This window comes from Myotis yumanensis, unplaced genomic scaffold (assembly GCF_028538775.1).
Source record: "Myotis yumanensis isolate MYYU_CA2020_CCGP unplaced genomic scaffold, mMyoYum1.0.hap1 SCAF_14, whole genome shotgun sequence".
NCBI classification, from domain to species: Eukaryota; Metazoa; Chordata; class Mammalia; order Chiroptera; family Vespertilionidae; genus Myotis; species Myotis yumanensis.
The window spans coordinates 2,480,240-2,493,875 of NW_027223765.1; the positions used below are offsets into that span (position 1 = coordinate 2,480,240).

The window sequence follows — 13,636 nt, forward strand, 5'->3', positions numbered from 1 at the left end:
TTGATATTTGACAAAGGAGGCAAGAACATGCAATGGGGTAAAGACAGTCTCTTCAATAAATGGTGTTGGGAGAATTGGACAGATATGTGCAAAAAGATGAAACTAGACCACCTTCTTACATGATACACAAGAATAAGCTCAAAATGGATTAAAGACTTAAATGTAAGACTCGAAAACATAAAAATCCTACAAGAAAATATAGGCAGTAAAATCGTGGGCATTTCTCATAGCAGTATTTTTAAAAATATTTCCTTGGGCAAGGGAAACAAAAGAAAAATGAACAAATGGGGACTACATTAAACTAAAGATTTTTTTGCACAGAAAAGGAAATCAACAAAATGAAAAGACAGCCCACTGAATGGGAGAACATATTTGTCAATGATACATCTGATAAGGGGTTAATATCCAAAATTTTAAAGAACTTACACAACTTTACACCAAAAAAAACAATCCAATTAAAAAATGGGCAGGCCATTTTGCGGGGAGAGGAGCGGTTCCGGCTGCAGTGGGGCTTTTACTGCTGAGGCTCTGAAAACAGCCGAGCTTCACACCCTCCAACAAACCCGAAGGAGCAGAGAAGACCGGGGCCCCCTACCCCCGCGGGGACCCGGAACTGATCTGCTGTGCTGGCATCCGATGACTTTGATGTAGTGATTGAGGCCATGCTGGAGGCTCCCTATAAAAAAGAGGAGGATGAGCAGCAAAGGAAGGAGGTTAAAAAGTTCGGCCCTAGCAACACCAGCAGCAGCACCAGTGCGGAGGCAAGAAGAAGAGTCGGAGCCATAGTAAAAGCAGGGATAGGAATCGCAGTCGTAGTCAAGACCGTAGTCGAGACCGGGATCGGCATAGACGGAGAAGTAGTCGGAGCCGAAGTCGAGATCGGCAGCATCGTCACCACAGCCAAAGCTGGGATCTTCAACGTAGTAGTGAGTCCAGAAGTCGGGCCCCACGTCCTGAGAATCGTGTTCACCACAGGAGTCCACCACTTGCCGCTGGGCATCGGCATGGGCACAGCAAGAGTCCTCATTGCAGAGAAGAGTCCGGTCAGGGAGTCGATTGGTAATCTGAGTCCCGAGGAGCGTGGTGCCCGAACAGCTTTCTGTGTGCAGTTAGTCGCCCGCGTTCGGCCTCGAGACCTGGAGGACTTTTTCTCTGCTATTGGCAAGGTTCGTGACATACGTGTCATCTCAGATCGGAACTCACGTCGTTCTAAGGGCATTGCCAATGTGGAATTCTGTGAAATCCAGTCTGTGCCACTGGCCATTGGGTTGATAGGGCAGCAGCTGCTGGGGGTGCCTATCATTGTACAGGCCTCACAGGCTGAGAAAAACCGACTGGCAGCCATGGCCAACAGCCTGCAGAAGGCAGTGGTGGACCAATGCGCCTCTGTGTGGGCTCCCTGCACTGCAGTATTACCGAGGACATGCTCCGGGGCATCTTTGAGCCCTTTGGCAAAATTGATAATATTGTCCTGATGAAGGACTCAGATACAGGCCGCTCTAAAGGTTATGGTTTCCTTACGTTCTCTGACTCTGAGTGTGCCCGACGGGCCCTGGAACAGTTGAATGGCCTTGAGCTTGCTGGTCGACCTATGAGAGCTGGCCATGTGACTGAGCGACTGGATGGTGGCGCAGACATCACTTTTCCTGATGGAGACCAGGAGCTGAATCGGATCAGCAGGTGGACGTTTGCAGCTCACGGCCAAATTGGCAGAAGGCTCTGGAATCCAGCTGCCAACCACAGCCGCCGCTGCTGCTGCCGCTGCCCAACCTGCTGCTTTGCAGCTGAACGGAGCAGTTCACTTGGGGCCCTAAACCCAGCAGCTCTGACTGCTCTGAGTCCAGCCCTGAACCTTGCCTCTCGGGCAATTGCCTCCCAGTGCTTCCAGCTTTCCAGCCTTTTTACCCTCCAGACCATGTGAGTCGCAGGACCTCATTCATTTTAGACTCTGGTTATTTTCTTTCGTTTGACTTCCATTTACCTCTTCTCTTTGCCCCAAGTAAATCAATGGCACAGTACATGGCCTCCCTATGCCTCTGGGTCCTGCCACTCCCTTCATATCTACCATTCTACGGCCCCTTCTATCCATTTTGTGGATCAAGCCATCCTGAAGCCATGGACATGAACTCTGGGGGAATTGGGGTCACCCTTAGACACCAAGAAGAGCTCCTGCTGATGGACCCACTGGGAATGGACTCTGCTGAGCAACCACTAGTTGAAGAGAATTATTGAACACCTGTTTCTCCATGTATACCATCTCCTGGGATGATCTTCATTGCCCTTTCCAACCACCTCTTAGTGATTCCTCGATTCCTCCTCTGTTGAGAAGGCTTTAGGGCATTAACTGAAGAACTGATTTCTTGTCCCCTATACCTTTACCCTACAATTTTGTCAAGGAAAAACCCTTAAGCCTTGTGGTCCAAGAGGATTTTTCAGTTTGGGGGCTGAACCTTGAAGGTGCTGGCTTGATGCTACAAGAGCCCTGGAAGATAGCTTGGACATGTATGTGCATTGTAAAGCCTGCCTTAGACCGCAGTTTGGGGCCAGAACTACCGTGGGCTCTGCAGTTTGCTGGGAGCTATAGAAACGATCTATCCTGCAGGTATTTTGGATGTCTTAGGGGCATTCAGGAGTTTAGTGAAAGATGGGGTACCTTTCCAGTATCTTCCATCTTCTTTTGTATAGTTAGTTGTCCTTCCTCCCAGGTCCTTCCTTTGGTCCAGGAAGGGAGGCTGGTGAAGAGGCTGCTACTCTCCACTACTTCTGACGTGCCTCACTGTGGGCTCCACCCCGGCGCTAAAGCCGCTCCTGTCCCCTGCTTGGGCACATGTGAGCCCTTCTCACTGGACTTTATATCCTTGAGTCTGTGTACATAAATTATATGTATATATAAACTTTGTACAAAAGGCAAAAAAAAAAAAAAAAAAGGGCAGAGGACCTGAATAGATACTTCTCCAAAGAGGACATGCACATGGCCAGTAGACAGTTGAAAAGATGCTCAGTCACTAATCATCAGAGAGATGCAAATCAAAACCGCAAGGAGCTATCACCTCACACCTGTCGGAAAGCCTGTCATTAATCAACAAACAACAAGTGTTGGGAGGCTGTGGAGAACAGGGAGCCTCGTGCACTGTTGGTGGGAATGCGATTGGTGCAGCCACCGTGGAAAGCAGGATGGAGTTACCGAAAACAAAGCTGGAACTGCCTTCTGACCCTGCGGTTCCACTTCTGGGAATATATCTGAAGAAACCTGAAACTCTTCATTCAGAAGAATCTATGCACCTCTGTGTTTATTGCAGCGTTATTTACTAGGACAATAGCCAATATTTGGAAGCAGCCCAAGTGTTCACCAGTAGATGGTGGATAAAAACGCTGTGGTATATTTACACAATGGAATGCTACCTGGCTGTAAAAACACAAGGAAATGTTACCCTGCGACAGCAGAGATGGACCTAGTCCCAGGGCGTTATCCTTTCTGAAGACAATTGAGAATGTTGTATTTATTGTAAGGCCGTTCCTTTTGGAGTAAATTACTACTAATGAAGGCACAGTTAATTATTTTTTTCTAACAATGCTCATGTCTCACAGAAAATGACAGCAATGTGATTTTAATGTCCTTTGTATGCTTCGTTTTAGGTTGGTACAGAGGAGTTTCAACAAAGAAGCCAAATGTAAAGGTACTGAATAATTTTATTACTTTTTCTAATGTAGGAGCTGCCTAGTATGTTTGTTTTATATAAAAACAATCCTTACTTGCCCTTTAAAATATTTTACAGAGGCCACACTCCTTTCTTCCTTCTCAGAGCCGTCTCAGTCTCTGCTCGGTCCAGCACTGTTAGAATGGTTCTTATTTTAAAGGATAGGAAATACATATATGGCCAGAGCTGGAAAGCGTATTTTGGAAAAGCCTATTAGGACATTTAAATTTTTTAAAATTTAAATTCTTCATTGTTGAAAGTATTACATATGTCTCTCCGCCCCCCCCCCCCCCCGCCTTTGACCTCTCCCCAGCTGCTGCCTCCCCCCAGCACATGCCCTCACCCCCATACTGTCTGTGTCCATTGGTTATGCTTATATGCATGCGTACAAGTTGTTTGGTTGACAAAACTAAATCGACTTGTTCTAAGGCCCAGTTTTGTGGAGCCATGTGATTAGTTAGATGAATTTTGTTTTGTAAAATACAAAATGAAAAGATTTTCAAATAATATTCAATTAGATTTTTTGTTGATCATAATGTTGTTAAAAATATGAATTTAAACAAGACTTATAAGTGTAGAATACTAATTTTATTAACTAGATTTTTTATGTTTATTCTGTTACCAATTAATGTTAATTTGAGCAAACAAAATAATATTTTAATTAGCAGTTATAATATACTTAGGAACACTCTTCTCAATATATTTGAAAAATCTTTTTTTTTTTAATCCTCACCCGAGGATATTTTTCCATTGATTTTAGAAAGAGTGGAAGAGACAGAGAAAGACAGAGAGAAATATTGATGTGAGAGAAGCACATTGATTGGTTGCCTCCTGCATGCGCCCCTACCTGGGCTAGGGATCCTGCAAATGGGGTACATGCCCTTGACCAGGAATCTAATCCACAACCCTTTGGTCTGTGGGCTGACGCTCTAACCACTGAACCACGCCAGCCAGAGCTAATTGGTTAGTTTTTAAGGTAATAACTATGAGAAGACAATATCTTCAAACCTTAAATTCTCATAGCCAGGGCTTCTCATCCTAGGCACTATGGATATTTTGGGCCAGATACTTTTTTTTTCTTGTGAGATTTGATGAGTTCACATTTATCGAAGATCTACTGTGTGCCTGATACAGTATTAAAAATTTCCGATATATTGTCTCATTCATCCTCATAATTACTTTCTAAGTACTGATATCATCTATATTTTATAGTTGAGGATGTTCAAGTTCAGAAAGGCCAAGCAATTTGCCAAGCCCACAATGCTTACAAGTTGAGGTTTGAGTTAGTCTAATGTGAAAGCCAGTATGTTCTTATTTTATCATGTGGGCCCAAGATTAATATTAATAGCTCTTTATAGCATGAATACAGTTTTTTGCTGTTTTTTTTGTTAATCCTCACCTGAGGATATTTTTTCCATTGATTTTTAGAGAGAGTGGAAGAGAGGGAGAGAGACAGACAGAGAAACATAGATTGGTTGCCTCCCGCATGTGCCCCGAACAGGGTCAGGATTGAGTCTGCCACTGAGGTACATGCCCTAAGTAGTCCGCAGGCTGACGCTCTATCCACTGAGCCAAACCGGTCAGGGCTCTATACATTTTTCTTAATAATATGGTCACAAGAAGAATTTCAGTAGGTTTTTCATAGCTATTAACAAATTTGGTTTAGAAGGAACATACCCCAACTTAATAAAGACTATATATGACAAGCCCACAGCCAGTATCACATAGACAGGGGTGGCCGCTCTCACCATTCTTCTTTTTAAAATATATATTTTATTGATTTCTTTTTTTACAGAGAGGAGGGGGGAGGGAGAAGGAGAGGGAGAGAGAGTTAGAAACATTGATGAGAGAGAAACATCGATCAGCTGCCTCCTGCACACTCCCTACTGGGGATGTGCCTGCAACCAAGGTACATGCCCTTGACCAGAATCAAACCTGGGACCCTTCAATCCGCAGGCCGACGCTCTATCCACTGAAACAAACCAGTTAGGGCTCAGCACTCTTACTTAACATAGCACTGGGAAGTCCTAGCTAGTAAGAAAAGGAATTAAAAGGTCTTCATATTGGGAAGGAAGAAATAAAATTTTATTTGTTTGCAGATGATATTATTTGTATAAAATCCTAAGGTTCCACCAAAAAAACTGCTAGAACTAATCAACAAATTAAGTAAAATTGCAGGGCATATAATTAACACACAGAAATTAGTTGTGTTTCTATATACTAACAATTAAATATCTGAAAAAGAAGTAAAGAAAACAATCCAGTTCACACTGGCATAAAACAATAAAATATTGAGGAATAAATTTAACCGAGGAGGTGAAAGATGTGTACACTAAACTATAAAATGCATTACTGTAGTTTAGCTGCTGATGGCCTTGTGTGGTATAGATTGAATTTATTATTGTTAGTGGTGATGGTCAAATAAAAAATTTAGGCCATTTGTGGGTAAAAGAAGAAATAAAAAATGTGATTTGTGTTTTATGTGAAAGGAGTTTAATACATCAGGAAAAGGATGAAACATTGATTGGAAAACTTAATTTTTTAAAACAAAATACATTTTTTATCCATTAGGAATTGAAATCATTTTATGGCAAATACCAAAGTGGAAATCATTTAGAAAGAATAAAAGAAAAATTAGTTATAGAGGCTCCCAAATTGATAAATTCTTTTGAATACAAATATTAGCCAGAGTCTGAGAATTGTTTCTCTAGCGCTGAGCAGAATAATCTGGGAGGTGTTGGCTAGACAATATTGTTGATTTTAGATCCATGCCAAGCTCTACATTTTATATCCTGAGACTGATTTGATGGAATATTTTCAATCTGTAACTTAAAAAAAATATAGTTTGTAGTTAAGATCACAATTTTTCCCTGAGGATAGACTCTGATTGAAAATGACAATGAATATATAATATAATTTGTAAAACATTGCATTCTTAATTAGGAAAATGGTTGCTATATCAACAGATCTATTATGTTGTTGATAGAGTATTTCTATGCTGAAATCTGACTTCTGTTTTAGTATATGTGAGAGATTAATCACAAATTATTTTTTCTAACAGAAAATCTTTTCTCTTTTACAGGGGATCTTTCCTGCAAATTACATTCACTTAAAAAAGGCAATTGTCAGTAATAGGGGGTGAGTAGTTGGCCTTAATAAATTTATTTAGTTTTTGTCGGTTGCAGAGGAGGGCTTTGGTTTTGATTTTTTGTTTTTTGGTTATTGTATAAATATATGCTATTGACATGTTTTCCTGCCAAAAATATACTTGCTTTATTCATCATATGTAATTCTGAGGACATAATTTTTTGTTAAAATACTGACAACTTTAATTTGTTTTCCTGTGTCCTGGAAAGATAACCTGAGTTGTGAATTTTATAAAAACAATTTTGCATACAGTATTTTTTTAAATGATGTACTAGTACTATTTTAAGAACAATCCTTGGTAGAATAGGAGTTAGTGATAAATTTCACATTTTGTTTATATATATCAAAGTGAGGGAGACTTTTAAAATCTTTTTTTTTTGCTGATAGAAATTGAAAAAACATTGAAGGCATATGTTAAGGATAAAAAGGTAGTGGTGATCTCCTCAGTGGTATCTTGCAAGTGGTGAACCTGGCCTTTTTGAGTACTTTTTGTTCCTGTTCTCCCTCTACATCTGAGCTCCTAGTTGTCATTGCTAGCTTTTGACTCCAAAGCCTGGGAGGCCTGTGATTTCACCCTGGTTTTCACTGTTGTGTGTGTGTGTTCCCCCTGAACTGTTGCTGCTCTATTGAGATGTTCATTTTATCTGGGAGTTTAGAAATGTATTAGGTTTTCTGTTTTGTATTTGTTCCTGAAATATATTTGGAGGTGAGGAAATATGTCAAATATGAATTTATAGAGCTATTTTGATGAGAAGTCTTTGTAAAATATGTTTTAAAAGTACAATATAAAATTTAACTCATTTTTATATTGCTTTATTCTAGATGCACTTTGATAATTTATAATGAAAATTAAAAAACATGTTTTTAAAAAAATATATTGATTTTAGAGAGGAAGAGAGAGAGAGAGAGAGAGAGATAAATGTCAGAGATAAGAGAGAATCATTGATTGGCTGCCTCCTGCTCACCCCCCGCCAGGGATCAAGCCTACAACCCAGGCATGTGCCCTGACTGGGAATCAAACTATGATCTCCTGGTTTATAGGTTGATGCTCAACCACTGATCCACACTGGCTGGGTGAAAATTAAAATATTAAGTATTTTAAGAGTCAACAATAGGTATCATTTATTAAATATTTTATATCCTGGGCATTGTATTTGAGACTTTACACCCATTACATTACACGTTGGAATCCCAGATTGGTAGATGGGATTATCTGCTTATTTCAGATGCGATAGACAAAACTTTGAAAGTTCAAGTATCTTTACCAAAGTAGCCTGGCTAGGAAGTAGGGAAAATAAGAATTGAGAGGCCAAGTTATTGATCCTACAGGAATTACTAATGTTGTGGCCCCACCCCATAACAAAGAAACAGAATTTCCGGAGGATGAGGCCCAGAAATCAGGATTTTAAAAACATTCCCAGGTGATTCTAATGTGCAGCCAAGGTTGAGAACCACTGTGATAGATATTTCTCTTTCACACTGATGTTTCTCTCTCTGTCTTCCTTCCTCTCTCTCTAAAAATCAAAAAATATCCTTGGGTGAGGATTAAAAAAAATAATATAAGCAAGACTTGGGCAATGCTTATTGTCTTTCTTTAAAGAGAAAAAAGCTGAAAATGGTATTTTAAAAAGTTTGTCTTAAAGGCAGTATGTATTTCTAAAAAAGTAAAATTGAAGACAGAGCGGTATGTGTGTGTTTGTGTATGTACATATATATCAAAACCCATATGTTTTACATTAATTCACTTCACTTACACCATGTCAAACTCAAAGGCTAACATGGGACAAATAAACAAGGTTATGTGGGCCACAAAAAAACAAAAGCTTAAATTTTCATAGAAATGTAGGTTTATTTCGATAGAGACATGCTGAATACAAAGGGCTGAAATAAATGAGTCATTGTTAACATAAAATAATAGAATATTTTAATAAAAATTAATATTTTTTCTTGAACATTAACTTACCAGACACTGAATAACTCCACAAATCAATAAGCGTAATGCAAATAAACCTTTTTTTCTTTGTTTTTCGAAAGTGAAATATTTCCTGTTGCGAACACCAAGTCAGTACAAGACTAATGATGTGGCAATTGGTTGCTAAAATATTTGCTGCTAGTATTAGTGGAGAGAAATGGTGCGCCTGTGAGTAAGGCGCGTAAGGGAAATGCGTGCAATGCGATTATAGTAATCAGTCATTAGCAAATGTTGTAGTTCATTATTAATAATTATGTATAACAGGATATTGTAAAAATTAAGTTATGAAATTTTTATTAAAATGTTTCCTACATACCATTATATTGGCTGGGCCACAAAAATATTCATTGTGGGCCGCGAGTTTGACATGTTTGACTTACACTATTGCAGGATATTAATGCAAAGGATCTTAAATCAATTAGGTGTATCTCTTTTTATATTTGCATTAATTTAAAATTTGAGTTACACATGTTGAAATGGGCAATACACAGTATTCTGGTAATTTATCAAAGATAGTGTGGCTGTTTTTCGTGGTCGTAGGCAGTATGAAACTGTGGTTCCTCTTGAAGATTCCATTGTGACTGAGGTTACAGCAACTCTACAAGAATGGGCCAGTCTGTGGAAACAACTCTATGTGGTAAGTAGTTGATAATTAGTTTATCATATCATTAAAGTTCCATTGTATCAAGTGAAAAAATTGCCTTGCCTATGCCAATTGCAAAATTTTTAGGTTTTTGAATATTTGCAGTTTTTCAAATGTATGTTCTTAATATTAGTTGAAAAATGGGCTGAGTTTTTATCAACCTGAAGAGAACATATTATTCACATGCCTGCAGTCTCCACCCTGTCTCAGTAAGTAAAATGTAAGATCCATAACACCCGGGGTTTTAGTTATCTTACTCATTGTTGGATCCCTGGAAGCTTCCATAAAACAGGTATTTGCCGAATAAGTGAGCAAACTGGAGAGTTACGTTGTGAACCTAATGGTAGGTAAAGGCCAAGAAGTTGTATCAACAGTTTCTTACAGCTACTAAACGTAAAAGACATGTCTACATGCCACTCTGTTAGGCCAAGAGTTAATAACCCAGGCAACTCCTCTGGAAATATAGGGTAGAGAGTGATAAGACACAAAATTTAGACCAAAAATAAGTGACAGGGTTTGGGTTCTGAACAAGATGGAGTAAACCCATTTGACTTTACTCCTAATAATCACAAAGTTTTTGTTAATAACAATTTTAAAATGAATAGTCATATGTTACCATATGGATGTTGTATACTGTATTGGACATATGCTCTTAACTTTATTACTATTAAAAACCCTTAGTGAACACCTTTGTATACTAATTTTCAATTGTATTTTTAATTGTTGTTTTAAGTAATTTGTTAAAGAGGAAATTTTGCTTTTCAACAATATTTTTTCATTTATACTCTTACCAGTATATCAGATGTATCTTATTTTTTTCACACAGCCTCATTAATATTAAATTTTTTGTTTTGTTTTCCACTTAATAGATGAAAAAGGTCTGGGTGATTTTTACCAAGGGCATCATGGAGAGCTTTACTTGGTTCTCATTGTGCAGTTTATCACATTCGTGGGCTTTGAAATCGGTGTACATTGTGTTACCCAATTAAAATGACAGTTCTGCCTATAGCAGTTCAACAAGTATGTATGAAGCACTACTATGATGTGCCAGGCATTGTGCTGGGCACCAGAACATACAGAAATAATTAAAAGAGGACTTGAACTCAGAGACCACTGTCATACCTAAGATCAGCAGTTTTCCCCAAGTATGAATAGGTTTTTAGAGCCACTGAAATTGAATATTTTAAATTCATGTAATAAACCAAGGATGTATTGTTCCCATGATGTACTCATGTGGCCCTACTCCAATATATTTTTGCCAGTCTTTTTTTTAAATAACTTTTAAAATCCTATGCCAGTGTAGCATGCTTTTGTTTCCTGTGCAGTCTATCTTGTGCTGACCTTTTTAAATATCTACTCTATATGTTGTCACTCCTTCATCCCCAAATATTTGGAGTCTGAACTCGTGATTCACTACTTTCTAATAACGTACTTATTTGAATAGCATTGGTCTGATTCAGTCTGTCATGTTCAACCAACATTTATTGAGAACCTATCATATACCCAGACCCTTCCTGTTAGGGCCTGGAAGTAGGAAGATAAATGGCCTATGGTCTTTACTCTAGAGAAGTTAAAGCGTGGTGGAAGAGCTAGATGAGTGAACTGATAAAGGAAAAAAAAAAAACTATGCAAATTAAAAGCTATGTCCACACAAAATCTGCACGAGGATGCCTATAGCAGATTTTTTCATAATTGTACTTGAAAGCAACCAAGAGGTCCTTCAGTAGGTGATGGATTAATAAACTGGTACCTCCAAACAATGGAGTATTGTTTAGCATTAAACAGAAAATGAGCTATCAAGCCATGAAAAGACATGGAAGAACCTTAAGTACATATTGCTAAATGAAGGAACCAACCTGAAAGGACTATATCCTGAGTGATTTCAATTATATGACAACCTGGAAAAGCCAAAACTACAGAGACAGAAAGGAGATCGGTGGCTATGGGAAGGAAGATGAACAGGCAGAGCACAGAGGCTTTAGGGCAGGGAAACAGCTCTGTGCTACCAGCATGTGACTGCACACTTGTTTAACCCATAGATGGAGCCCTGATGGGAAATACCAACTTTAGGTGGTGGTGTGCAAATAGAAGTTCATCAGTTGTAACAAATGTACACTCCGGGTGGGGATTGGATAATGGGGAAGGCTGTGCATCTGTGCGGTAAGGGCATATGGGAAATCTCTGTAGCTTCTTGACTTTGCTGAGAACCTAAAATTTATTTTAAAAATCTTTATTAAGCCGAAACCGGTTTGGCTCAGTGGATAGAGCGTCGGCCTGCGGACTAAAAGGTCCCAGGTTCGATTCCGGTCAAGGGCATGTACCTGGGTTGCGGGCACTTCTCCAGTAGGAGATGTGCAGGAGGCAGCTGATCGGTGTTTCTCTCTCATCGATGTTTCTAACTCTATCTCTCTCCCTTCCTCTCTGTAAAAAAATCAATAAAATATATTAAAAAAAAAATCTTTATTAAAAATTATGCAAGTGTGGAATTACAATCTAAAATAAAATCCAAATATATGCTGTCCATTTATTCCTCCTTATCATAAAACTCTTTCATCATCTTTGTTTGAGTTTGTCTGTGACACATGTCTTCAAGAATGATAAATTCATATTCAACTGTGAAGATGAGTTTGGCTACTACAAATGCCATGTCTAATATGCAAATGTAACAAATCCACACTACCCACACTCTCCCCACCCAGTTACACAATGACATAATTTTACTAGAGTCTTTCTTAGGTTGGTTCTTATTCTTACTAGAACATTTTTTGAGATTTAAAAAAACCACTCTATTACAGTTTATCTTGCCTTTTTAATGTTTTGAATAATCATATTCCTTTGGATTTTCTCTTTACATATAGTAGATCTTTCTGACTTACCTCTGGCATGTTTTATATTTTAATTTTATTGATTTTAGAGAGAGAAAGGGAAAGAGAGAAAAACACAGATTTGTTGTTTCATTTATTTATGCATTCATTAGTTGCTTCTTGTATGTGCCCTGACTGGACTCGAACCCACAACCTTGGTGTATTGGGACAGTGCTCTAACCAACTGAGCTACCCAGCCAGGGTTGGCATGTTTTATCTTTTAAAAGAATTGCATTAAAATATTGGAGAGGCAGATTAAATTACATAGTCTAAAAAAATATACATTTATATAGAACTCTGTTCCCTATGTTGTCAGCCTAAGCTCAGGCTTATGTATGAGAAAAGGTGTTACAAAAGGATTCTAAAGTTGTCCAAGCGTAGTATCATTTATAGGAGCAGCACACTGCTGCAATCCGAAGTTGCTGTCGCCTGGAAACTCATTGCCTAGCAACCACATACTAACTCTGTTCTCTAGGCAACATTCTCCAATCTCCAGTCCATTTTGCGTGTCTTGGTGTTTCATCTTTTTCAGCCATAAACATTTTAATGTTTCAGCAAAGAGTACTTCTTATCTTTGTAATGACCTCTCATAAGGACCACATAACGTGTGTTCTTAGTTACTTTTGTTTCTTTCCAGTCTCTATCACAATACTGATTTTCTGCTGTTGAACATACATTGGTGGGATTAATACAGGATGTCCCCAAAAAACGTATACACACTTAACAGTTGATAGCTCAATTGATGTTTCTTTCTTTTCAGATTTAACCCATTGGAATTAATAATTATTCAAAGTGTGTATATATTTTTTGGGACACCCTGAATATTGAACTGTAACAAGTGTTTCTTTATACATTGATTAATTTTAGAAATTCTATTCATAATAAAGAATATATTCTATAAATTTATCATCCTTGATCTTTTAAAATTTAGTGTATTAATAAAGGTAGTTGGTAGTTCTATTTTAAAATTACCTTGTATTGAATATTTATCTGATCTAATTTAGTCATTACAAAAGTCTATGAGGAGGTACAGTTATTCTGTTTTATAAAGGAGGATACTGAGGCACAGTATGAATTGACGTACCAACCTGGTACATCAATTTATTATAGCCATTTATTCTCTCATTAAGTTGAACCTCCTGTTTGCAAGACCATATGTAGAATGTTGAGACCACATATAATGTCCATTAACAGCAGTAGTTAATTTTGGATATCAATGCCAGTATGCATATCTTTATAAAGAGTTTATTTTAATAATACTGCTAAAGTTACCAGAAATGTGAAGGGCAGCCAAACTTCCCCTATACAGTTA

General features: G+C 38.3%; 1 protein-coding gene and 1 pseudogene across 7 annotated transcripts in view; both read left to right on the forward strand.

Moving 5' to 3' along the window:
- Positions 1–13,636, forward strand: part of DOCK3 (dedicator of cytokinesis 3) — a 175,579-nt gene that overhangs the window by 39,273 nt on the left and 122,670 nt on the right. For all 7 annotated transcript variants that reach the window (XM_070391345.1, XM_070391351.1, XM_070391347.1 and 4 more), the window contains exons 3-5: positions 3,637–3,677; positions 6,781–6,836; positions 9,358–9,454. In XM_070391345.1, the coding sequence (XP_070247446.1) occupies positions 3,637–3,677; positions 6,781–6,836; positions 9,358–9,454 (194 nt within the window). The remainder of the gene's footprint in view (positions 1–3,636; positions 3,678–6,780; positions 6,837–9,357; positions 9,455–13,636) is intronic.
- Positions 618–2,094, forward strand: LOC138992540 (probable RNA-binding protein 23 pseudogene; annotated as a pseudogene).